Source organism: Salvelinus namaycush, unplaced genomic scaffold (assembly GCF_016432855.1).
Source record: "Salvelinus namaycush isolate Seneca unplaced genomic scaffold, SaNama_1.0 Scaffold3164, whole genome shotgun sequence".
NCBI lineage: Eukaryota > Metazoa > Chordata > Actinopteri > Salmoniformes > Salmonidae > Salvelinus > Salvelinus namaycush.
In genome coordinates this window covers 1,144-26,441 of record NW_024060080.1, presented here as the reverse complement: position 1 = coordinate 26,441, position 25,298 = coordinate 1,144, and the positions used below count along the sequence as shown (strand labels likewise).

The 25,298-nt window shown below is 44.7% G+C and overlaps 1 protein-coding gene across 2 annotated transcripts; it reads left to right on the top strand.

Annotated features, from left to right (window-relative positions):
• Positions 1-496: 496 nt before the first annotated feature.
• On the top strand, positions 497-23,734 carry LOC120039990 (xanthine dehydrogenase/oxidase-like). Of its 2 annotated transcripts, XM_038985311.1 has the most exons (10): positions 497-628; positions 836-897; positions 1,085-1,180; positions 9,596-9,688; positions 15,858-16,002; positions 16,195-16,287; positions 21,304-21,455; positions 21,663-21,756; positions 22,175-22,284; positions 23,085-23,734. In XM_038985311.1, exons 1-10 carry the CDS (start codon positions 559-561, stop codon positions 23,493-23,495), a joined length of 1,326 nt encoding a protein of 441 aa, XP_038841239.1. In that variant the 5' UTR covers positions 497-558; the 3' UTR covers positions 23,496-23,734. The 2 variants fall into 2 exon arrangements, with proteins under 2 accessions (XP_038841239.1, XP_038841240.1); XM_038985312.1 differs by lacking the exon at positions 9,596-9,688.
• Positions 23,735-25,298: the final 1,564 nt, after the last annotated feature.

Here is a 25,298-nt window from a genome sequence, read left to right as displayed (position 1 = left end):
TGTCAGGGCCCAGGTCTGACAGAATCTGTGCAGAAGATCTAGGTGCTGCTGTAGGCCCTCCTTGGTTGGTGACAGAAGCACCAGATCATCAGCAAACAGTAGACATTTGACTTCGGATTCTAGTAGGGTGAGACCGGGTGCTGCAGACTGTTCTAGTGCCCGCGCCAATTCGTTGATATATATGTTGAAGAGGGTGGGGCTTAAGCTGCATCCCTGTCTCACCCCACGACCCTGTGTGAAGAAATGTGTGTGTTTTTTGCCAATTTTAACCGCACACTTGTTGTTTGTGTACATGGATTTTATAATGTCGTATGTTTTACCCCCAACACCACTTTCCATCAATTTGTATAGCAGACCCTCATGCCAAATTGAGTCGAAGGCTTTTTTGAAATCAACAAAGCATGAGAAGACTTTGCCTTTGTTTTGGTTTGTTGTCTCTCTCTCTCTCTCTCTCTCTCTCTCTCTCTCTCTCTCTCTCTCTCTCTCTCTCTGTGTGTGTAGGAGCGTATCGCTAAGTCTCATGGTTCTCAGTGTGGGTTCTGTACCCCAGGTATCGTCATGTCTATGTATGCTCTGCTCAGGAACCACCCTACACCACGCATGGCCGACATAGAGGAGGCCTTCCAAGGTAAATTGGGTTACAACATTTAGGTTGCAAAACCAATCACACATTTTTTGAAACCCACGACATTTTGGAAAAGTTATAAGAATTGTGCAACCCTACAAACTAGTGTCTTCCTGCCAAAAACTCATCAATGTACATTTCGACCCATTTGAACCACACATCAATGACAGGTTTGAGCCAGGTAATGTTGTACTGTTGTTGTCCCCACAGGGAACCTGTGTCGCTGTACTGGTTACAGACCAATTCTGGAGGGGTACAAGACGTTCACCAAAGTAAGACCACACAAACACACCCTGAGTGTCATGCAGCATCCTGAGGATGAATAAGGATCATCGTCTTCCTCTTTCTTCTGCTTTCACTTCCATCATTTCTTCTCCTGTGTGTGTGTGTGTGTGTGTGTGTGTGTGTGTGTGTGTGTGTGTGTGTGTGTGTGTGTGTGTGTGTGTGTGTGTGCCACAGGAGAGGAAGTGTTGTGGTGGCAAGGGGAAGGATAACGGCTGCTGCATGACCAACGGAGTAAAGACCAAAGGGAACACTGACGAGGAGAATGTCAACGTAAGTTTACTCATTCAATAGACAGTGTGCAGAGCCATGGTTGACTGGGAACATTTATGGCACAAATCTCCCCACTGGAGACATGAGTTCAATCCCTCCTTGCATCCACCTTTTCCATTGATTCATGTGAATTATATGCTTTCTCAATGAAATGTCATATTAACCGCCCCCCCCCCCCCCCCCAAAAGAAGATATAGATTTAAAAACGTAGAGAAACTATCAGTATAACAGTCATCAATATAACAGGATTTATCAAACAATCTGGCAGTCTACTATTTATTAATTTGACCATTGACGACGCCAACTACTGCAGTGAACTCGATTCTTTGAATCAAAGAGAATGAGAGTGGGATAGAGATATTCTAGTTTTTTTTGTTGCTGTTCTTCAACAACTTTGTACAACTGGCAGAAAGAGGCTGAATTGCGAGTATAATTTAAATTGACAAAATATTATTCCTAAACACAGTAAATGAAATATATACAGTAGGCCAAAAGCAATGAATGAAATTGATGGAAGTAACTAGTAGTAACGTTCATCATCTTCTGGGGAGCTGCTGGTCTGTTGGCTTAACCGGAGCTGCTGGTCTGTTGGTTTGACCAGAGCTGTTAGTCTGTTGGCTTGACCGGAGCTGTTGGTCTGTTGGCTTGACCAGAGCTGTTAGTCTGTTGGCTTGACCGGAGCTGTTGGTCTGTTGGCTTGACCGGAGCTGGTGGTCTGTTGGCTTGACCGGAGCTGCTGGTCTGTTGGCTTGACCAGAGCTGTTAGTCTGTTGGCTTGACCGGAGCTGCTGGTCTGTTGGCTTGACCGGAGCTGCTGGTCTGTTGGCTTGACCGGAGCTGCTGGTCTGTTGGCTTGACCGGAGCTGTTAGTCTGTTGGCTTGACCGGAGCTGGTGGTCTGTTGGCTTGACCGGAGCTGGTGGTCTGTTGGCTTGACCGGAGCTGGTGGTCTGTTGGCTTGACCAGAGCTGTTGGCTTGACCGGAGCTGGTGGTCTGTTGGCTTGACCAGAGCTGTTAGTCTGTTGGCTTGACCGGAGCTGGTGGTCTGTTGGCTTGACCGGAGCTGGTGGTCTGTTGGCTTGACCAGAGCTGTTGGCTTGACCGGAGCTGGTGGTCTGTTGGCTTGACCAGAGCTGTTAGTCTGTTGGCTTGACCGGAGCTGGTGGTCTGTTGGCTTGACCGGAGCTGTTGGTCTGAGTGGAGCTGTTGGTCTGTTGGCTTGACCGGAGCTGTTGGTCTGTTGGCTTGACCGGAGCTGTTGGTCTGTTGGCTTGACCGGAGCTGTTGGTCTGTTGGTTTGACCGGAGCTGCTGGTCTGTTGGTTTGACCGGAGCTGTTGGTCTGTTGGCTTGACCGGAGCTGTTGGTCTGTTGGCTTGACCGGAGCTGCTGGTCTGTTGGTTTGACCGGAGCTGTTGGTCTGAGTGGAGCTGTTGGTCTGTTGTCTTGACCGGAGCTGTTGGTCTGTTGGCTTGACCGGAGCTGTTGGTCTGTTGGCTTGACCGGAGCTGTTGGTCTGTTGGTTTGAGTGGAGCTGTTGGTCTGTTGGCTTGACCGGAGCTGCTGGTCTGTTGGTTTGAGTGGAGCTGTTGGTCTGTTGGCTTGACCAGAGCTGTTGGTTTGACCGGAGCTGCTGGTCTGTTGGCTTGACCGGAGCTGTTGGTCTGTTGGCTTGACCGGAGCTGTTGGTCTGTTGGCTTGACCAGAGCTGTTGGTCTGTTGGCTTGACCGGAGCTGTTGGTCTGTTGGCTTGACCAGAGCTGTTGGTCTGTTGGCTTGACCGGAGCTGTTGGTCTGTTGGTTTGAGTGGAGCTGTTGGTCTGTTGGCTTGACCGGAGCTGTTGGTCTGTTGGCTTGACCGGAGCTGCTGGTCTGTTGGCTTGACCGGAGCTGTTGGTCTGTTGGCTTGACCGGAGCTGTTGGTCTGTTGGTTTGACCGGAGCTGCTGGTCTTTTGGCTTGACCGGAGCTGCTGGTCTGTTGGCTTGACCGGAGCTGTTGGTCTGTTGGCTTGACCGGAGCTGTTGGTTTGACCGGAGCTGCTGGTCTGTTGGCTTGACCGGAGCTGTTGGTCTGTTGGCTTGACCGGAGCTGTTGGTCTGTTGGCTTGACCGGAGCTGTTGGTCTGTTGGCTTGACCGGAGCTGTTGGTCTGTTGGCTTGACCAGAGCTGTTGGTCTGTTGGCTTGACCAGAGCTGTTGGTTTGTTGGCTTGAGTGGAGCTGTTGGTCTGTTGGCTTGACCGGAGCTGTTGGTCTGTTGGCTTGACCGGAGCTGTTGGTCTGTTGGCTTGACCGGAGCTGTTGGTTTGACCGGAGCTGTTGGTCTGTTGGTTTGACCGGAGCTGTTGGTCTGTTGGTTTGACCGGAGCTGTTGGTCTGTTGGTTTGACCGGAGCTGTTGGTCTGTTGGTTTGACCGGAGCTGTTAGTCTGTTGGCTTGAGTGGAGCTGATAAACAGTCAGTCTGACATAGGCCAAGAGCTCTTCACGAGGGCAACTCACCATCTCTGAAGAAGCTGCTTCTAGGTACATATCTAGTCCTCTATGGCTGAAAGCGTAACACCCACCTGAATGATGCCTCGGTCGCTGCATCGCCAAAGCACACCACACTTCAGCCGTGGTCTGGAAACGTCTCTAGGCAACTATGAGTCTGAACAGTCATCCCGTCTCCGCACACAGTCCTTGTCCTTCCAGGAACCGGCAGGTGAAACAAAAAAGCCAGTTCTTTGTCCAGTTGAAATTTGAATAAATACATTAGCCAGCTGGATAGCCAAGCCCAACAAGGAGTTATACACTGCTCAAAAAAATAAAGGGAACACTTAACTTCTTATGGCTGCAAGGGGCAGTATTGAGTAGCCAGCTAATTCGTGCCCATTTCAAACGGCCTCGTACTCAATTCTTGCTCGTACAATATGCATATTATTATTACTATTGGATAGAAAACACTCTCTAGTTTCTAAAACCGTTTGAATTATTTCTCTGAGTGAAACAGAACTCATTCTGCAGCACATTTCCTGACCAGGAAGTGGAATGTCAGAAATCGATGCTCTGTTCAACTTCCTGCCTATACATGGGCATGATACGTAAGAGTCTACGTACACTTCATACACCTTCCCCTGGTTGTCAAGAGGCGGTGAGAGAAGAAATTTCGTGTTTATCTTGGTCTGAGGTGGAATTAAAGCTCTTTGTATGACGTGACCGTCCATTTCCTGTTTCTGGAGCGCGCGAAAGGGGACATGGATTTGCCTTCTGTTTAGCTGTCGTTATGGACGACTAACATCTCCGGTTTAGATTTTATTTGATACATGTGACCATATCATCGTAAAGTATGTTTTTTCAATATAGTTTAATCAGATTATTGAAATTTTTTCGGGAGTTTTGCCGTGTTCCGTTCTCTGACTTTGTTGACGTTGGAGAGATCCGTGCCACTTGGCAAGTGCCCATGCTAAATCAAGAGGGAAATTTGCCGTTCCAGATCCAAACAACGACTGTTCTGGACAAAGGACACCTTGTCCAACATTCTGACGGAAGATCACCAAAAGTAAGAAACATTTTATGATGCTATTTCTAATATCTGTCGTGCATGTGAACTGGTCGTCGGCGCCCAAGTGTTTCTGGCTATTGTGGCTACGCTAATATAACGCTATATTGTGTTTTCGCTGTAAAACACTTGATAAATCGGAAATATTGTCTGGAATCACAAGATGCCTGTCTTTCAATTGCTGTACACTATGTATTTTTCAGAAATGTTTTATGATGAGTAATTAGGTATTTGACGTTGGTGTCTGTAAATATTATGGCTGCTTTCGGTGCAATTTCTGATTGTAGCTGAAATGTAAACTATGATTTATACCTGAAATATGCAAATTTTTCGAACAAAACATATGCTATACAATAAATATGTTATCAGACTGTCATCTGATGAAGTTGTTTCTTGGTTAGTGGCTATTTATATCTTTATTTGGTCGAATTTGTGATAGCTACTGATGGAGTAAAAAACTGATGGAGTAAGAAAAGTGATGTCTTTTGCTAACGTGGTTAGCTAATAGATTTACATATTGTGTCTTCCCTGTAAAACATTTTAAAAATCGGACATGTTGGCTGGATTCACAAGATGTGTACCTTTCATATGCTGTATTGGACTTGTTAATGTGTGAAAGTTAAATATTTAAAAAAAATATCTTTTGAATTTCGCGCCCTGCACTTGAGCTGGATGTTGTCATAAGTGTACCGGTGTCGGGCTGCACCCCAAACAGGTTAAACAACACAATGTAACTCCAAGTCAATCACACTTCTGTGAAATCAAACTGTCCACTTAGGAAGCAACACTGATTGACAATAAATTTCACATGCTGTTGTGCAAATGGAATAGACAAAAGGTGGAAATTATAGGCAATTAGCAAGACATCCCCAATAAAGGAGTGGTTCTGCAGGTGGTGACCACAGACCACTTCTCAGTTCCTATGCTTCCTGACTGATGTTTTGGTCACTTTTGAATGCTGGCGGTGCTTTCACTCTAGTGGTAGCATGAGACGGAGTCTACAACCCACACAAGTGGCTCAGGTAGTGCAGCTCATCCAGGATGGCACATCAATGCGAGCTGTGCCAAGAAGGTTTGCTGTGTCTGTCAGCGTAGTGTCCAGAGCATGGAGGCGCTACCAGGAGACAGGCCAGTACATCAGGAGACGTGGAGGAGGCCGTAGGAAGGCAACAACCCAGCAGCAGGACCGCTACCTCCGCCTTTGTGCAAGGAGGAGCACTGCCAGAGCCCTGCAAAATGACCTCCAGCAGGCCACAAATGTGCATGTGTCTGCTCAAACGGTCAGAAACAGACTCCATGAGGGTGGTATGAGGGCCCGACGTCCACAGGTGGGGGTTGTGCTTACAGCCCAACACCGTGCAGGACGTTTGGCATTTGCCAGAGAACACCAAGATTGGCAAATTCGCCACTGGCGCCCTGTGCTCTTCACAGATGAAAGCAGGTTCACACGCACATGTGACAGACGTGACAGAGTTTGGAGACGCCGTGGAGAACGTTCTCCTGCCTGCAACATCCTCCAGCATGACCGGTTTGGCGGTGGGTCAGTCATGGTGTGGGGTGGCATTTCTTTGGGGGGCCGCACAGCCCTCCATGTGCTCGCCAGAGGTAGCCTGACTGCCATTAGGTACCGAGATGAGATCCTCAGACCCCTTGTGAGACCATATGCTGGTGCGGTTGGCCCTGGGTTCCTCCTAATGCAAGACAATGCTAGACCTCATGTGGCTGGAGTGTGTCAGCAGTTCCTGCAAGAGGAAGGCATTGATGCTATGGACTGGCCCGCCCGTTCCCCAGACCTGCATCCAATTGAGCACATCTGGGACATCATGTCTCGCTCCATCCACCAACGCCACGTTGCACCACAGACTGTCCAGGAGTTGGCGGATGCTTTAGTCCAGGTCTGGGAGGAGATCCCTCAGGAGACCATCCGCCACCTCATCAGGAGCATGCCCAGGCGTTGTAGGGAGGTCATACAGGCACATGGAGGCCACACACACTACTGAGCCTCATTTTGACTTGTTTTAAGGACATTACATCAAAGTTGGATCAGCCTGTAGTGTGGTTTTCCACTTTAATTTTGAGTGTGACTCCTAATCCAGACCTCCATGGGTTGATAAATTTGATTTCCATTGATAATTTTTGTGTGATTTTGTTGTCAGCACATTCAACTATGTAAAAAAAGTATTTAATAAGAATATTTCATTCATTAATTTTTTTGAGCAGTGTACCATCACAGTCCTGCATTTAAAACTCAGAGATATAAAAACATTTTTTTTACATAAAAGCCTTTACAAAACAAGTTTAACTCATATAGCTGAAGTTATTTCAGTAAAAGTTGAGAAACTCAGATATTTAAGTGACAAAGAACTATGTTCTAACACATTAAGAACAGTATTATGAAAGAACGTAGAAGAAATTGATTATCCGTGCCTGTATCACAACCACAAGGCATGATGGGTAGACAGTCACATGTGTGACCTGAACCTCGTGAGTCAGACACACACTTGTTTTACAACCAGAAATGATCTACATGAAGGTTCTAATGTCTGTTGGATGATTGGAGAAATGTTTCACAGTTATTGGCCAATCCCACCCGTGCTGTCACACAGGTGATATGCAGTCACGATTTCAGCGCTATATTATAAATTAAAATACTAATTTTAACTTAAAATAAAATGTTTGAATTATAAATAAAAGAGCAAAACATTTCAACATAAATTAACCAAACATTTTGAAAAAATACAACTATTAAACTGTAAATAATTGTTACGAGAATTATGTTCTCAAGGTTCATAAACTGAACTTCAATTAAATACTCAGTCTGTAACCCAGAGTTTATAATACTCAGTCTGTAACCCAGAGTTTATAATACTCAGTCTGTAACCCAGAGTTTATAATACTCAGTCTGTAACCCAGAGTTTATAATACTCAGTCTGTAACCCAGAGTTTATAATACTCAGTCTGTAACCCAGAGTTTATAATACTCAGTCTGTAACCCAGAGTTTATAATACTCAGTCTGTAACCCAGAGTTTATAATACTCAGTCTGTAACCCAGAGTTTATAATACTCAGTCTGTAACCCAGAGTTTATAATACTCAGTCTGTAACCCAGAGTTTATAATACTCAGTCTGTAACCCAGAGTTTATAATACTCAGTCTGTAACCCAGAGTTTATAATACTCGGTCTGTAACCCAGAGTTTATAATACTCGGTCTGTAACCCAGAGTTTATAATACTCGGTCTGGAACCCAGAGTTTATAATACTCAGTCTGTAACCCAGAGTTTATAATACTCAGTCTGTAACCCAGAGTTTATAATACTCAGTCTGTAACCCAGAGTTTATAATACTCAGTCTGTAACCCAGAGTTTATAATACTCGGTCTGTAACCCAGAGTTTATAATACTCGGTCTGTAACCCAGAGTTTATAATACTCAGTCTGTAACCCAGAGTTTATAATACTCAGTCTGTAACCCAGAGTTTATAATACTCAGTCTGTAACCCAGAGTTTATAATACTCAGTCTGTAACCCAGAGTTTATAATACTCAGTCTGTAACCCAGAGTTTATAATACTCAGTCTGTAACCCAGAGTTTATAAGGTTCTGGTTGAAATGAAACAGACAGAGGCCAGTCTACAATAGTCAGAATGTTTATTCTCGAGAGCTCTAACAATCATACCATGTACATAGGTTTATATACCTCATATTTCGTCATAAATGCCCCTCCTCCTCTCTAACAATGACAATGCAGTTTCCAAGTTTATTCCAACCCATACATTGTTTATCATATTCTGCAACATGTTACATAATCTACTGGAAGCCTAACAGTTTCTCCCCTCCCTGAGTGGGGAGACTTTCTTCCTGTTATCAGTTTCACAGGGGTCACAAGTTGTCTGTCACAAGTTGTCTGTCCCCAGTTCCTCTTTTCCTATATATAAACATTCAAATCATTATACAGAGACAGTGTAGAATTATGTTAGTTAGACTCCTATCATTACTTTAAATGTATACATCATTTAGTCATTATACATAAAATCCATAACAATAATACACATATAACTGGTAAATAATAATAATATGCATATAACTGGTTAATAATGTACATATAACTGGTTAATAATGTACATATAACTGGTAAATAATAATAATATGCATATAACTGGTTAATAATGTACATATAACTGGTTAATAATGTACATATAACTGGTTAATTATGTACATATAACTGGTTAATTATGTACATATAACTGCTTAATAATGTACATATAACTGGTTAATAATGTACATATAACTGGTTAATAATGTACATATAACTGGTTAATATTGTACATATAACTAGTTAATAATGTACATATAACTGGTTAATAATGTACATATAACTAGTTAATAATGTACATATAACTAGTTAATAATGTACATATAACTTGTTAATAATACACATAACTGGTTAATAATGTACATATAACTAGTTAATAATACATATAACTAGTTAATAATGTACATATAACTAGTTAATAATGTACATATAACTAGTTAATAATACACATAACTAGTTAATAATGTACACATAACTGGTTAATAATGTACATATAACTGGTTAATAATACATATAACTGGTTAATAATGTACATATAACTGGTTAATAATGTACATATAATAATACATATAACTGGTTAATAATGTACATATAACTGGTTAATCATGTACATATAACTGGTTAATCATGTACATATAACTAGTTAATAATGTACATATAACTAGTTAATAATGTACATATAACTAGTTAATAATGTACATATAACTAGTTAATAATACATATAACTAGTTAATAATGTACATATAACTGGTTAACCATGTTTCAATGGCGTGTCATTGATCTCAGAGGACCTCAGTGCTGCCTGCTCCTCTCTACGACCCAGATGACTTCCTCCCTCTGGACCCCACTCAGGAGATCATCTTCCCACCAGAGCTGATGGTAGATACACTAACGCATATCAACACACACGGGGGCTTTACACATACCCTTACCCCTCTCTCTCTGTTCGTCTCTTTCACTATCTCTCTGTTCATCACTCTCTCTTTCTCTCTCTCTCTCGCTCTGTTCGTCTCTTTCACTATCTCTCTGTTCATCACGCTCTCTTTCTCTCTCTCTCTCTCTCTGTTCGTCTCGTTCACTATCTCTCTGTTCATCACTCTCTCTCTCTCTCTCTCTCTCTCTCTCTCTCTCTCTCTCTCTCTCTCTCTCTCACCTCCGTCTGTATATCCCTGTCTCTCAATTCAATTCAAGGGGATTTATTAGCATGGGAAACATATGTTTACATTGCCAAAGCAAGTGAAATAGATAAACAAGCTAAACATGAAAGAATATAGACATTTCAAATGTAATATTACACAAATAACTGGTTAATATCACACACATATTATTAGTGTTGTAACAACGTGCAAATTGTTAAATTATGAATTGGAAAATAAACATATAAATATAGGTTGTATTTGTACAATGTTGTTTGTGCTTCACTGGTTTCCCTTAATTCATGGCAACGGGCCACACATCTTGCTGATGTGACGACACACTGCGGTATTTCACATAACAGATATGGGAGTTTATCAATGTTTGATTTGTTTTTGTGGGTCTGTGTAATCTGAGGGAAATATGTGTTGTCATGCATTTGGCAGAAGGTTAGGAATTGGAGCTCTGTTTCCATCTCATTTTGTGGGCAGTCGGCACATAGCCTTTAATCTCTCGAGAGCTAGGTCTGCCCTACGTCACTCCTTTCTCAATAGCAAGGCTATGCTCACTGAGTCTGTACATAGTCAAGGCTTTTCTTAATTTGGGGTCAGTGAAAGTGGTCAGGTATTCTGGCACTTGGTACTCTCTGTTTTAGGGCCAAATAGTATTCTAGTTTGCTCAGTTTTTTTGGTTGATTATTTCCAGTGTGTAAAAATAGATATTTTTGCTTTCTCATAATTTTGTTGAGTCTAAATGTGTTTCTCTCCTGGGGCTCTGTGAGGTCTGTTTGTGTTTGTGAACAGAGCCCCAGAATCAGCTGGCTGACGGGACTCTTCTATAGGTTCATCTCTGTAGGTCAGGGCTTTGTGGTGGAATGTGTGAGCATTCCTTTTAGGTGGATGTAGAATTGAACAGCTCTTTTCTGTATGTTGATAACTAGTGAGTATAGTCCTAATTCTGCTCTGCATGCATTGTTTGGGGTTTTGCATTGTATGCAAAGTATATTTTTTGCTGAATTCTGCATGCTGAGTCGCAATTAGGTGTTTTTCCTCATTTTATGAATTCTTGTTTGGTGAGCGGACCCCAGACCTCACAACCGTAAAGGGCAATGGGTTTGATCTCGGATTTAAATATTTTTAGCCAGATCCTAATTGGGATGTTGAGTTTCATGTTCCTTTTGATGGCATCGAAGGCCCTTCTTGCTTTGTCTCTTAGATTATTCACAGCTTTGAGGAAGTTACCTGTGGTGTATTTAGGTTGAGGTGTAATTATTTTGGGGCAACAGTGTCTAGAGAGAGTTTGTAGTCTTGTCTACTTGACCTTTTTTGGAACACTATTATTTTTGTCTTACTGAGATTCACTGTCAGGGCCCAGGACAGAATCTGTCCAGAAGATCTAGGTACTGCCTTAGACCCTTCTTGTTTGGGGACAGAAGCATCAGATCATTTGCAAACAGTAGACATTTTATTTCAGAATCCAGTAGGGTGAGGCCGGGTGCTGCAGACTGTTCTAATGCCCTCGCCTATTCATTGATATATATGTTGAAGAGTGTGGGGCTCAAGCTGCATCCCTGTCTCACCCCACAGCACTGAGGAAAGAATTCTGTGTGTTTCTTGCCAATTTCAACTGCACACTTGTTTGTGCTCATACACTACCTTTGGGGTCACTTAGAAATGTCCTTGTTTTTAAACAAAAGCACACAAAAAAATGGTCCATTAAAATAACATCAAATTGATCAGAAATACAGTGTAGACATTGTTAATTAAATCTTCTTCGGGATTGGTGTCCCTTCCACGGGACGGTTGAGCTAACATAGGCTAATATGATTAGCATGAGGTTGTAAGTAAGAAGAACATTTCCCAGGACATAGACATATCTGATACGGGCAGAAAGCTTAAATTCTTGTTAATCTAACTGCACTGTCCAATTTACAGTAGCTATTACAGTGAAATAATGCAATGCTATTGTTTGAGGAGAGTGCACAGTTTTGAACATGAAAAGTTATTAATAAACAAATTAGGCACATTTGGGCAGTCTTGCCACAAAATTTTGAACAGAAATGCAATGGTTCATTGGATCAGTCTAAAACGTTGCACATACACTGCTGCCATCTAGTGGCCAAAAATCTAAATTGCACCTGGGCTGGAATAGTACACTATGGCCTTTCTCTTGCATTTCAAAGATGGTCCAAAAAAAACGATTGTTTTTTTCTCTGTATTACCTTTTACCAGATCTATTGTCTTATATTCTCCTACATTCCTACATTCACATTTCCACAAACTTCAAAGTGTTTCCTTTCAAATGGTACCAAGAATATGCATATCCTTGCTTCAGGGCCTGAGCTACATCCAGTTAAATTTGGGTATGTCTTTTTAGGCCAAAATTGAAAAAAGGGGCGGATCCTTAAGATGTTGTTTAAATGACTATGTACATAACGAACATGAGTTGACATACTAGGCAACGTTCTGCGCCATAGCGAGGGATGTGTGTGCCCAGGTCAACAGCCAATCTCTCACCCCTGTGGGGACGTGGATGCGCTCTGGAGGGCAGGTGGCAGTAGTGGGTTCCTTCTCCAGAGCCTTGGGGATGTCCACATCTACGTCACAAAACACGAGGCCAACAATTCGGTAAGACTGATTGATGGGCTGGAGGACACTCACAGGACCCTCCACCAACGTGGAACCACAGGGTGCGGGAAAGCAGATCCTCTGAAATCCTGGTTCCCAGGCACTGATTCTCATCTTTGACCAGGAGATGGTGAGGTTATGGAGTTTGAGCCACGGGAGGCCGAGGATGACTTTGTGTACGGGTTCAGGGATGATGAGGAAGGGAAGGCTTTCCTGGTGCATGGGTCCAACGGTGAGGGTCAGTGGTGCTGTGACGTGTGTAATTGTGCCGAATCCCAATGGTCGCATATCCAGGGCTTGGACTGGAAAAGGAGAGGAGAGCGGGTATGAAGTTCAGGGAGGAAGCGTGGGCCTGGTCAATGAAGTTCCCCGCGGCACCGGAGTCCACTAGAGCTGTAGAGACAACACTTGAGAGCCAGCCAGACAGTGAAATTGGAACCAGAAAGGGTTTTTGTCAGAAAACAATGAAAATGGAATACTCACGCCTACCGTGGGAGACAGAAGATCACGTGGCCGCCCCACTGCTCTAGTGGACCCATTGTTCAGACGCACTGGACATCAGGGAAGCCGGTTCCCCTCCTGGCTGCAATAGGGACAGAGTGACAGCTATCTCAGATGACGCCGGTCTGCCGCGAAGAGGTGTGTGGTCCCTACCTCCATGGGTTCAGGCTCTGCCTCAGGACAGTGGTGAGGTGGACACCAGTGCACCCGAAGAAGGTTATCTAAATGGATTGCCATGGAGACGAAAGCATCCAAAGACATGTTGTCATCCCGACATGCCAACTCTGTCTGGACCTCCTCGCGCAGTCCAATGCAGTATAGACCACGGAGAGCCGGCTCATTCCATCCACTGGAGGCTGCCACAGTCCGAAAGGTCAGGGCTTATTCAGCAGCGGTCTGACCACCCTGATGGAGTTGAAACAGTTGCTTGCCTCCCTCTCTGCCCTCTGGAGGATGGTCGAAGACCGCCCTGAACAGAGCCATGAACCTCTCAGAGGAACCCAGCTCCTCCTCTCCTATGTCCCAGACGGCCGCAGCCCACTCCAAATCCCGTCCAGTAAACAGGGAAATTACCTTGGCAACCTTGAACCTCTCGGTGGTGGGGGCTCTCGTCTGACAGGCGAAAGGGAGCACTGGTGTAGGAAGCCACGGCATTTCAATGGATTTCCGTCATACTCCTCTGGAAGGGACAGTTGGGCATCACTAACCTGGGCGGTCGGCTGGCGTCGTCACTGGCTCACTGTGACGACGTGTTGTAGGAGGCCCTCCATCAGAGGTGTGGAGAACCTCGCTGGTGGTGTCGAGGTCGGTGGAGAATGTGAGGACCTCGTTCATGGTCGTACCCAGTAGAGCCAGCTAATCGTGGTGTTGATGGAGTAGATGACCCTGTTCCTCAATCGTCTGGAAGATGGTGTAATCTTCTGCTACTTCCATCATTTCTGAGGCAGTATTATGTAACATATACACAGGGAGTCAGGAAGCAGGAGCAGAAGGTGAGTTTAATAATAATACACATGAAGACATTACAAAGCACGAGAAGCGTACTGAACGCAACCAAAACCAATACTTCCTGATGACTGAGGCTACTAAGGGCTATATGAAGGGAGAGTAATCAGGGTGGTGATGAAGTCCACGTGTGCTTAACGATAAGGAGCTTTTGTGGGCAATGATGGTTGCCAGGTGTACGCAATGTGGGTTGCCAGGACCGGGGGTTAGTAGGCCGGCAATGGAGGGAGGGAGGGAGCAGGAGCAGGCGTGACATCATATTATAAAGAACATTTTTTGTGAGTGCTGATTGGTTCATTTGTACATTTATGATTATTGGGTTTTGTTATCTGTTTTAACAAACCTTTTTTTATTTGCGTACTTATGTATTGTATATCGTTTTTTTGTGGTGTGGTTTTTATATAAGGCCTTGGGCTTCCAGCCACACCTGCACACCGTTTATTTTAGTTTATATTGTTGTTTATCACTTATTTTCTTTTGGTGCAAATAAATTAAACAAAATCGGGAGTAGTGATCTGTGCTGGGGAATTGGCTTTCCGCTTGGGGTTGCTCATCTGTGGCGTTGTTTAAGGAAGAGGTCTGGGTGGGGGAGTCTTCATCAAGAGAGAGCTTCTCCTGCTGCGCTCCTTCTTTGATTCTATAGAAGTACAGCTGAAACTGTTTGGAGTTGCCCTGTACCATTACTGTTCCGGACTGGTACAGGTTGACATTGGCTGACTCAGAGTCCTCGTTGTTTAGTATCCCGAGTTTCCCCACATTAATATAGCACTGTGCCATGTCAGGGGGTGGTCTGTGTGCAAGATTAAGTTGCTTATAGTACATTCCCATTTTTGAAGCAGTCAGCAAAAAGTGTCTCTGGATTGTCCATGAGGAGCTTCTTTGTGTACTCTTTCCGTGCCTTCAAATTTTTTACATCCAAGGGGTACTGTATTGTCATGATCTCTGCACAGAGGGAAGCCATGGAGCAGGTGGCCTCGAAGGCCTCTATATGTGGGTGGGGGAGGCGGTGAATCTCCTGTCATTGTTGGGCTCAAGTGCTTTGACACCTCTCACTTTACACCTCAGTGCTAATTGAAGTTGCAACCGGATCTGTTCTGTCCTAGCAAGATTGGTAGCCTTAATTTAGCATTCAGTACTTACAAATTTAAATAGATTATTGTAATGTCTTATTCTTTGGGGCTTTTAAAAGTAGCTTCAGACTAAACATTACTCACTCAGTTCCAGGTTTGATGGTGTTTTCAGGTTTCTGATGTGCTTATTTTGCTGGTCGTTGGTTTGCCAGGGCAATTGCTGTATAGTCGTTGGGAATAAAAATCTTTGGTAGTGGGAATCCTTCCAGGTAATTTCGTCCAAAATCAGGTTGTAGGTTTGGAGATTTGATTTGTGAAGGTTATGTTTCGGAGAGCAGTATCCTGTATATGTCCTGGTAAAAAAATACAAGTTTATCCAACTCTAAATCTATCTTTTTGTAAAAACATGCAACAAAATTCAGGAGCTCATCTGCTCATGACTCTCTCTTCCTCTCTCTCTCTCTCCCTTCTCTCTCTCTCTCTCTCCCTTTCTTTCTCTCTCTCTCTCTCTCTCTCTCTCTCTCTCTCTCTCTCTCTCTCTCTCTCTCTCTCTCTCTCTCTCTCTCCCTTTCTTCCTCTCTATCTCTCTCCCTTTCTTTCTCTCTCTCTCTCTCCCTTTCTTTCTCTCTCTCTCTCTCCCTTTCTTCCTCTCTATCTCTCTCCCTTTCTTTCTCTCTCTCTCTCTCTCTCTCTTTCTTTCTCTTTCTCCAGTCCCTGTGTAAAGACCAGTCCTCTCAACAGCTGAGGTTCAGAGGAGAGAGGGTTCTGTGGCTCCAGCCAGCTTCTCTGGATCAACTTCTAGAGCTTAAGACTCAGTACCCCAACGCCAAGATGGTGGTTGGTAACACGGAAGTCGGTGAGACAACTAACTAGTTAAAGGAGTTATTTTTCTACTAATTGGTATTTAGACTAATCAGACCAATCATTGGGAGCAGAAAAAAAACTGAATTGGGTTGCCAGTGTAAATGCAGCCTCACTGTTCTGAAAGTTTGTAGTTAAGTGATAATGTTTGATTGATCTGTTGTCCCTGTTGCTGTTTGTGTCCCAGGTATTGAGATGAAGTTCAAGAACCTGTTGTATCCTGTTATTCTGGCCCCGGCATACATCCCCGAGCTCAACACCATACAGCACACTGACGAGGGTAAGAGGGGAAGAAGGGTTTGGCTGTGAATGGCAGGGATAGGCAATTTCAAGATGTATGTTTTTGTGTTCATGGCTAATGTGTGTACAGTATGCTGTGTGTGTCAGTGACGTGGCGGTTATTCACTTTCTATTGAGCCTCTCATTCACACACACACCACACACCACACAACACACAACACACACTCATAAAGTAGATTTTTTGCTACGGTGTTTATCGGTATGACACGACCACAACCAAACAGCAGCAGGTAGACACACATTCACAGGCCCTAATAGCTTGTGCCTCATGCAACAGGTGACTTTCAGCACCACAGACAGTGAGTATACAGCATTACACACACTATGCCTAGTAGTCAGCGCTACTGAGATATACACTGAGTGGACAAAGCATTAGGAACACCTTCCTAATATTGAGTTTGCACCTCCCTTTTTGTCTTGAGAACAGCCTCAATTTGATGGCGCATGGACTCTACATGGTATCAAAAGGTGTTCCACAGGGATGCTGGCCCATGTTGAATCCAATGCTTCCCACAGTTGTGTCAAGTTGGCTGGTGGTGGACCATTCTTGATGAACACAGAAAACTGTTGAGTGTGACAAACCCAGCAGCTTTCCAGTTCTTGACACTCTCAAAGCAGTGTGCCTGCTACCTACTACCATACCCTGTTCAAAGGCATATCTTTTGTCTTGCACGTTCACCCTCTGAATAGCACACAAACACAATCCATATCTCAATTGTTTCAAGGCTTAAAAAAATCCATATTCATCTACATCTGATTGAATTGGATTGAACAAGCGACATCAATAAGGGATCATAGCTTTCACCTGGATTCACCTTTGTCAGTCTACATTCAATGTATACTATGGTGTTATATGACTGGTTAGTATGCCATTGAAAGAATAATAATAAATATCAAATCAAATGTATTTATAAAGCCCTTCTTACATCAGCTGATGTCTCAAAATGCTGTACAGAAACCCAGCCTAAAACCCCAAACAGCAAGTAATGCAGGTGTAGAAGCACGGTGGCTAGAAAAAACTCCCTAGAAAGGCAGGAACCTAGGAAGAAACCTAGAGAGGAACCAGGCTATGAGGGGTGGCCAGTCCTTTTCTGGCTGTGCCAGGTGGAGATTATAACAGAACATGGCCAAGAAATGTTCATAGATGACCAGCAGGGTCAAATAATAATAATCCCAGTGGTTGTCGAGGGTGCAACAGACTGTAATAACAGAAGACAACTTCTATCTATCCTTCCAGCTAAAGACATTGGTGACTGTAAAACTTCTCCCTGTTGGTCTTCAGTTTGAAAAGTTCCTTGGTCTCGATGCGATAGAGACGAGAGTCGTCCTTGATCGGTCAACTTTCGACTGCATTTCTTTAGCCGTTTCAGCTCAGAAAAGGACCTCTCAACTGATGCTGTTGTGGCTGGTACAGCATTGGGGACAGTCTGTGTTAGGTCATGCTGGAACAAAAAGCTAAAGAGCTGTCCAGGTGATTTGTCTCGTACCATTTGTGAACTGTACAATCCGACATCAGCCTTAAAACTTCTTACGGCTGAGATCCCATTAACGGGATCGATTTGACAACAGCCAGTGAAAGTGCAGGGCGCCAAATTCAAACAACAGAAATCTCATAATTAAAATTCCTCAAACATACAAGTATTATACACCATTTTAAAGCTAAACTTGTTGTTAATCCCACCACAGTGGCGCAGGCAAGTCTAGACGAAAGTCCAGACGAAAAGTCAAAACAGTTCCATTACAGTTTGTAGAAACATGTCAAACAATGTATAGAATCAATCTTTAGGATGTTTTTATCATCTTCAATAATGTTTCAACTGGACAATTCCTTTGTCTTTAGAAATGAAAAGGAACAGAGCTCGCTGTCACGGGCGCACACCTGACTTAGCTCATGGCATTCTGCCAGACCTCTTAGTCAAACAGCTCTTATTCGCTCCCCCTTCATGGTAGAGGCCTGAAACAAGGTTATAAAGACTGTTGACATCTAGTGGAAGCCTTAGGAAGTGCAATCGGACCAAATGTACACTATCTTGGATAGGAAAAGACTTGAAAACCTACAAACCTCAGACTTCCCACTTCCTGGTTGGATTTTTTCTCAGGTTTTTGCCTGCCATATGAGTTCTGTTATACTCATAGACATCATTCAAACAGTTTTAGAAACTTACGTTTTTTCTATCCAAATATACTAATAATATGCATATCTTAGTTTCTGGCCCTGAGTAGCAGGCAGTTTGGGCACCAGCACTCTGGGCACGCTTTTCATCCGAACGTGAAAATAGCGCCCCCAGCCATAAGAAGTTAACTCTAATTTTAATATACCAGTGGTAACATGACATTCTCTTACCTAATTGCCAAAATTTGACTGTAGGGTTTCAGCTAATATGATTAAAAGTTTACCCTATTCATCTATGGCAAATATGTTGATGAATATGTTTCCCCTTTCATCTGTGTCTGGTGTTAGCTAGTTACTGGCTAGCTAGGTCTTCATCTGTGCCTGGTGTTAGCTTGTTACTGGCTAGCTAGGTCTTCATCTGTGCCTGATGTTAGCTTGTTACTGGCTAGCTAGGTCTTCATCTGTGTCTGGTGTTAGCTAGTTACTGGCTAGCTAGGTCTTCATCTGTGTCTGGTGTTAGCTTGTTACTGGCTAGCTAGGTCTTCATCTGTGTCTGGTGTTAGCTAGTTACTGGCTAGCTAGGTCTTCATCTGTGTCTGGTGTTAGCTAGTTACTGGCTAGCTAGGTCTTCATCTGTGTCTGATGTTAGCTCGTTACTGGCTAGCTAGGTCTTCAGCCAGCGTGGAACAAAAGGGGGGGAAAGAGTCATTCAAACCTCTGACACTGTTGCTGCTGTGAACCGAGAAACGTATACAAATAAAATCCATATCATTGATGCAGTTTCAATGTTGTTTGAGTTGCTTTGTGTGTCACCACATTTGCTTGATGATTTTACTGCAACACTTCTCACTGTATCCAAGTATCTTGACGTAGGCGTTTCAAAGAGCTGTCAGTCAATGGCGAGCTCATGAATATAAGCTCCCCGCCCACTCAGCCTGTCTTTTCAAACTTTCTGGTAGTTAGCCATGAGAGAAAATTCCGAATGACTTTTCAGGACCTTTTTAAGTCTAACAAAGTCGAAGTACAATTTTTTTTCTCCAACTAAGCCAAGGAAACTTAAGTTCACCAAATTGATCAAACCTGGCTCTCATCTGAACATTGATATTGTCCAGTGTGTTATAGTAGATTCACCCCCTCTCTCCTCTGATCGTCTTTTAACTACGAGGTTCGCTTTTTTTGCCAGGCCCAGACCCATTGCATTTCTGCATGAATCGCTCATATAAAACTATCAAAGACTTGTTCGCTGCTGTTCCAGGGCCTTCATTGTGTCGATGATACCGATACATCAGACACTCATGTCCATCACTTAGTTCTGCAGAACACGGAACAGCGTGTCAGTTTCTTTGAAAATTCCACCATAGGTCATGAGCAAAAAACAAACACGTGACGATCTCTAACTGCTCAGTTGTGTTTGCAAAGGCATGTAATAGTTTCACGTAGTTCCACAACTCCTATTTACCCAGGTAGCATGTAGCATTAATTAGCTAGGTCTTTCAAAATCTTACGTTTCTCTTTTTACCTTTGCATTGTGCATGCTGATGTTCAATCTCCATTGTTCATTCAAGGCCAGATCTATCCGCGAGCTGCCAAATGTCAAGAGCTATCTGTCTTTGGATGTGATACACAGACTTCTCATGCTTGTTGAGTGCTATAGGTTAGTTGTTCAAGTCGCAGTAACCGGCTCTTGTCCACACCCGGTCGCTGGTGGAGAACAGCAGGCAGGGAAAGCAGTAGAGTCGGCAGCTAGCAGCGCAGCCACGGAGCCAGTTTTTCCATTGATACCACTCATATTGAAACTATTGTGTTATTTTCTGTCCTTTCCTTTGATGTAGGTCCCTAAGCTCAGATGTTGGTCTTCCGTCCCTTATCACCCCCTATTTTGCTAGAGAATCCAACTTTGAAAACTGTTTCCGATGCAAAATTTTTGTCATCCTGATCAGCTTACTTTAGCAGTCAAACAAACATGACTGCCAAAAGGCTGCAGATGATGTGTGATGTCCACAAACAGGAGCGAGCTCTGCCTATCCTCCTGCCCGTCCTCCAGCCTATCGTCATGCCTATCGTCATGCCTATCGTCATGCCTATCCTCCTGCCCGTCCTCCTGCCCGCCCTCCTGCCCGTCCTCCTGCCCGTCCTCCTGCCCATCCTCTTGCCTATCCTCCTGCCCATCCTCCCGCCTATCCTCCCGCTTATCCTCCCGCCTTTCCTCCCGCCTTTCCTCCTGCCCGTCCTCCTGCCCGTCCTCCTGCCCATCCTCTTGCCTATCCTCCTGCCCATCCTCCTGCCCGTCCTCCTGTCTATCCTCCTGCCTGTCCTCCTGTCTGTCCTCCTGCCCGTCCTCCTGTCCGTCCTCCTGTCTATCCTCCTGCCAGTCCTCCTGCCAGTCCTCCTGCCTCTCCTGCCTGTCCTCCTGCCCGTCCTCCTGTCCGTCCTCCTGTCCATCCTCCTGCCCATCCTCCTGCCTATCCTCCTGCCCATCATCCTGCCCATCTTCCTGCCCGTCTTCCTGCCCGTCCTCCTGCCTATCCTCCTGTCTATCCTCCTGCCTGTCCTCCTGCCTATCCTCCTGCCCGTCCTCCTGCCTGTCCTCCTGCCCGTCCTCCTGTCTATCCTCCTGCATATCCTCCTGCGTGAAGCTCTCTGCCTAACCTTCTGCGTCCGTTAGCTGGCAGTATAAGGTAGAAACACGCATGCACAAGTCATGTCAATGCCTTGCACTGAGTTTGGAGTTTAAAGGGCCGCCTTGCACATGTTACGTGTGTGTGTGTGTGTGTGTGTGTGTGTGTGTGTGTGTGTGTGTGTGTGTGTGTGTGTGTGTGTGTGTGTGTGTGTGTGTGTGTGTGTGTGTGTGTGTGTGTGTGTGTGTGTGTGTGTGTGTTGTAGGTATAGTATTTGGAGCGTCCTGTTCCCTGACCCTGCTGGGTGATGTGTTGAAGGCAGCGTTGGTTAAACTGCCCTCCTACCAGACTGAAGTCTTCACCGCTGTACTGGAGCAACTCCGCTGGTTCGCTGGACTGCAGATACGCAACGTGGCAGTATGTATTACACACCACACACCACACAACACACACCACGCAACACACACACACAACACACACACACACACACACACACACACACACACACACACACACACACACACACACACACACACACACACCACACACACATGCAACAGATATGCAATACAAGCACCTGTATGGTCTCTAAAATATATGTGTGTGTGTGTGTGTCTCCTTCAGGCCATTGGAGGTAACATCATGACTGCCAGCCCCATCTCCGACCTCAACCCTGTCTTTATGGCTGCTGGCTGCAAGCTCACGCTCATGTCCAAAGGTAAATCACTTCTGCTTTTTTTACAGCATGGATTAAGTATATTGTCTTTTTGCATCTCAGCCTCCTTGTTTTATGTCCATTTTTATGGTGTGAGTGAAAGTATCGTTTCAACTCCAAAGGTAGGTCACAAAAAAGGCTTGTTGGTCTTTGACACTTCTCACCAGGGGTTAAACTGGGGACAGACAGTGGAAATGTCATGTGACCATTGACATAAAACACAAGCATGTCAAAGTATCCTTAGTTCCTTACATATTTATTTAAATATTGTCTTTTTTTTGTCTCTCTCCTCTCTGTGTCTGTCTGTCTGTCTGTCTGTCTGTCTGTCTGTCTGTCTGTCTGTCTGTCTGTCTGTCTGTCTGTCTGTCTGTCTGTCTGTCTGTCTGTCTGTCTGTCTGTCTGTCTGTCTGTCTGTCTCTAGGTGGTGAGCGTGTGGTTGTGATGGATGAGAAGTTCTTCCCAGGTTACAGAAGGACCATCCTGACACCTGAGGAGGTTCTTCTATGTGTCCTGATCCCGTACACCAAGAAGGTCAGACACACACCACACACCACACACCACACACACACACCACACACACCACACACCACACACACCACACACCACACACCACACACCACACACCACACACACCACACACACCACACACACCACACACCACACACCACACACACCACACACACCACACACACCACACACACCACACACACCACACACCACACACCACACACACCACACCACACACACCACACCACACACCACACACCACACCACACACCACACACCACACCACACACCACACACACCACACCACACACCACACACACCACACCACACACCACACACACCACACACCACACACACCACACACACCACACACCACACACACCACACACCACACACACACCACACACCACACACACCACACCACACACACCACACACCACACACACACCACACACCACACACCACACACCACACCACACACACCACACACCACACACACCACACACACCACACACACCACACCACACACACACCACACACCACACACACCACACCACACACCACACACACCACACACACACCACACACCACACACACACCACACCACACACACCACACACACACACACACCACACACACACACACCACACACACCACACACACCACACACACCACACACACCACACACACCACACACCACACACCACACACCACACACCACACACACACACACACACACACACACACACACACACACACAGCATTCACAGTAGAATAGCAACTTGTAGACTCACATTCTGTGTCTATCTTTGTGTGTGGTTCAGGGTCAGTACTTTGCTGCCTATAAGCAGTCTCCTCGTCGTGAGGATGACATCAGCATTGTGACGTCAGGGATGAGTGTGACATTCGCCGAGGGGTCAACCGTCGTCAAGCACCTGGCCCTTAGTTACGGAGGGATGGCTGCTACTACTGTCATGGCCAAGAACACAGCCAGCAGACTTCTGGGAAAACAGTGGGGGGAAGAGCTTCTGCAGGATGCTTGTTCCTCATTGGCTGAGGAGATGACCCTTCACCCCTCTGCGCCGGGTGGCATGGTGACCTACCGACGAACTCTGACCCTCAGCCTGTTTTACAAGTTTTACCTGACTGTACAACAGAAACTAGCCAGTGAGGTGAGAAACATCATAATTATTTTCATACATAACACATTACTATTGGTTTCAAGAACAGTGTAACTTCGCTCCCTCGCAATTAAATTCAATTTGTAGAGCTTTATTGGAATGGGAAACATATGTTAACATTGCCAAAGCAAGTGAAATATATAATAAACAGAAGTGAAATAAACAATAAAAAATGAACAGTAAACATTAGACTCAAAGTAAGTTCCAGAGGAATTGAGACATTTCGTATATATATGTCTATATACAGTGTTGTAATGATGTACAAAAGGGAAAATAAATAAACAATAATATGAGTTGTATTTACAATGGCGTTTGTTCTTCACTGGTTGCCCTTTTCTTGTGGCAACAGGTCACAAATCTTGCTGCTGTGATGGCAAACTGGTTTTTCACCCAGTAGATATGATTTTATCAAAATTGTATTTGAATTCTTTGTGGGTCTGTGTAATCTGAGAGAAATATGTGTCTCTAATATGGTCATACGTTTGGCAGGAGGTTAGGAAGTGCAGCTCAGTTTCCACCTCATTTTGTGGGCAGTGCACATAGCCTGTCTTCTCTTGAGAGCCAGGTCTGCTGACGGCGGCCTTTCTCAATAGCAAGGCTATGCTCATGTAACGGATGTGAAATGGCTAGCTAGTTAGCGGGTACACGCTAATAGCGTTTCAATCAGTTACGTCACTTGCTCTGAAACCTAGAAGTAGTGTTGCCCCTTGCTCTGCAAGGGCAGCGGCTTTTGTGGAGCGATGGGTAAAGACGCTTCGTGGGTGTCAGTTGTTTATGTGTGCAGAGGGTCCCTGGTTCGCGCCCGTGTCGGGGCGAGGGGACGGTCTAAAGTTATACTGTTACATCGATGCTGTTGACCCGGATCACTGGTTGCTGCGGAAAAGGAGGAGGTTGAAAGGGGGGTGAGTGTAACGGATGTGAAATGGCTAGCTAGTTAGCGGGTACGCGCTAATAGCGTTTCAATCAGTTATGTCACTTGCTCTGAAACCTAGAAGTAGTGTTTCCCCTTGCTCTGCAAGAGCTGCGGCTTTTGTGGAGCGATGGGTAACGATGCTTCGTGGGTGGCTGTTGTTGATGTGTGCAGAAGGTCCCTGGTTCGCGCCCGTGTCGGGGCGAGGGGACGTACTAAAGCTATACTGTTACTGAGTCTGTACATAGTCTGTACATAGTCAAAGCCTGCCATAAGTTTGCGTCAGTCACAGTAGTCAGGTATTCTGCCACTGTGTACTCTCTGTTTAGGGCCAAAAAGCATTCTAGTTTTTGTTAATTCTTTCCAATGTGTCAAGTAATTATATTTTTATTTCTCGTGATTCTGTTGGGTCTAATTGTGTTGCTGTCCTGGGCCTCTGTGGGGTCTGTTTGTGTTTGTGAACAGAGCCCAGAGCTCTCTTCTCTCTCTCTTTTCCCTCCCTCTGTTTCTATCTCTGTTTCTATCTCTGTCTCTCTCTCTTTTCCCTCCCTCTGTTTCTATCTTTGTCTCTCTCTCCCTCTCTCTCTCTTTTCCCTCCCTCTGTTTCTATCTCTGTTTCTATCTCTGTCTCTCTCTCTTTTCCCTCCCTCTGTCTCTCTCTCTTTTCCCCAGAACCAGCTGGCTGATAGGACTCTTCTCTAGGTTAATCTCTCTGTAGGTGATGAGTTTGTTATGAAAGGTTTTGGGAATCACTTCCTTTTAGGTGGTTGTAGAATTTAACGGCTGTTTTCTGGATTTTAATTCATGCATTACTTGGTGTTTTACTTTGTGCACAGAGGAGATTTTTGGGGGGCATAATTCTAAGTAAGTGCAAAGTCTCAATTTGGTGTTTGTCCCATTTTTTTGAGAATTCTTGGTTGGTGACTTTTTTGGAACACCATTATTGT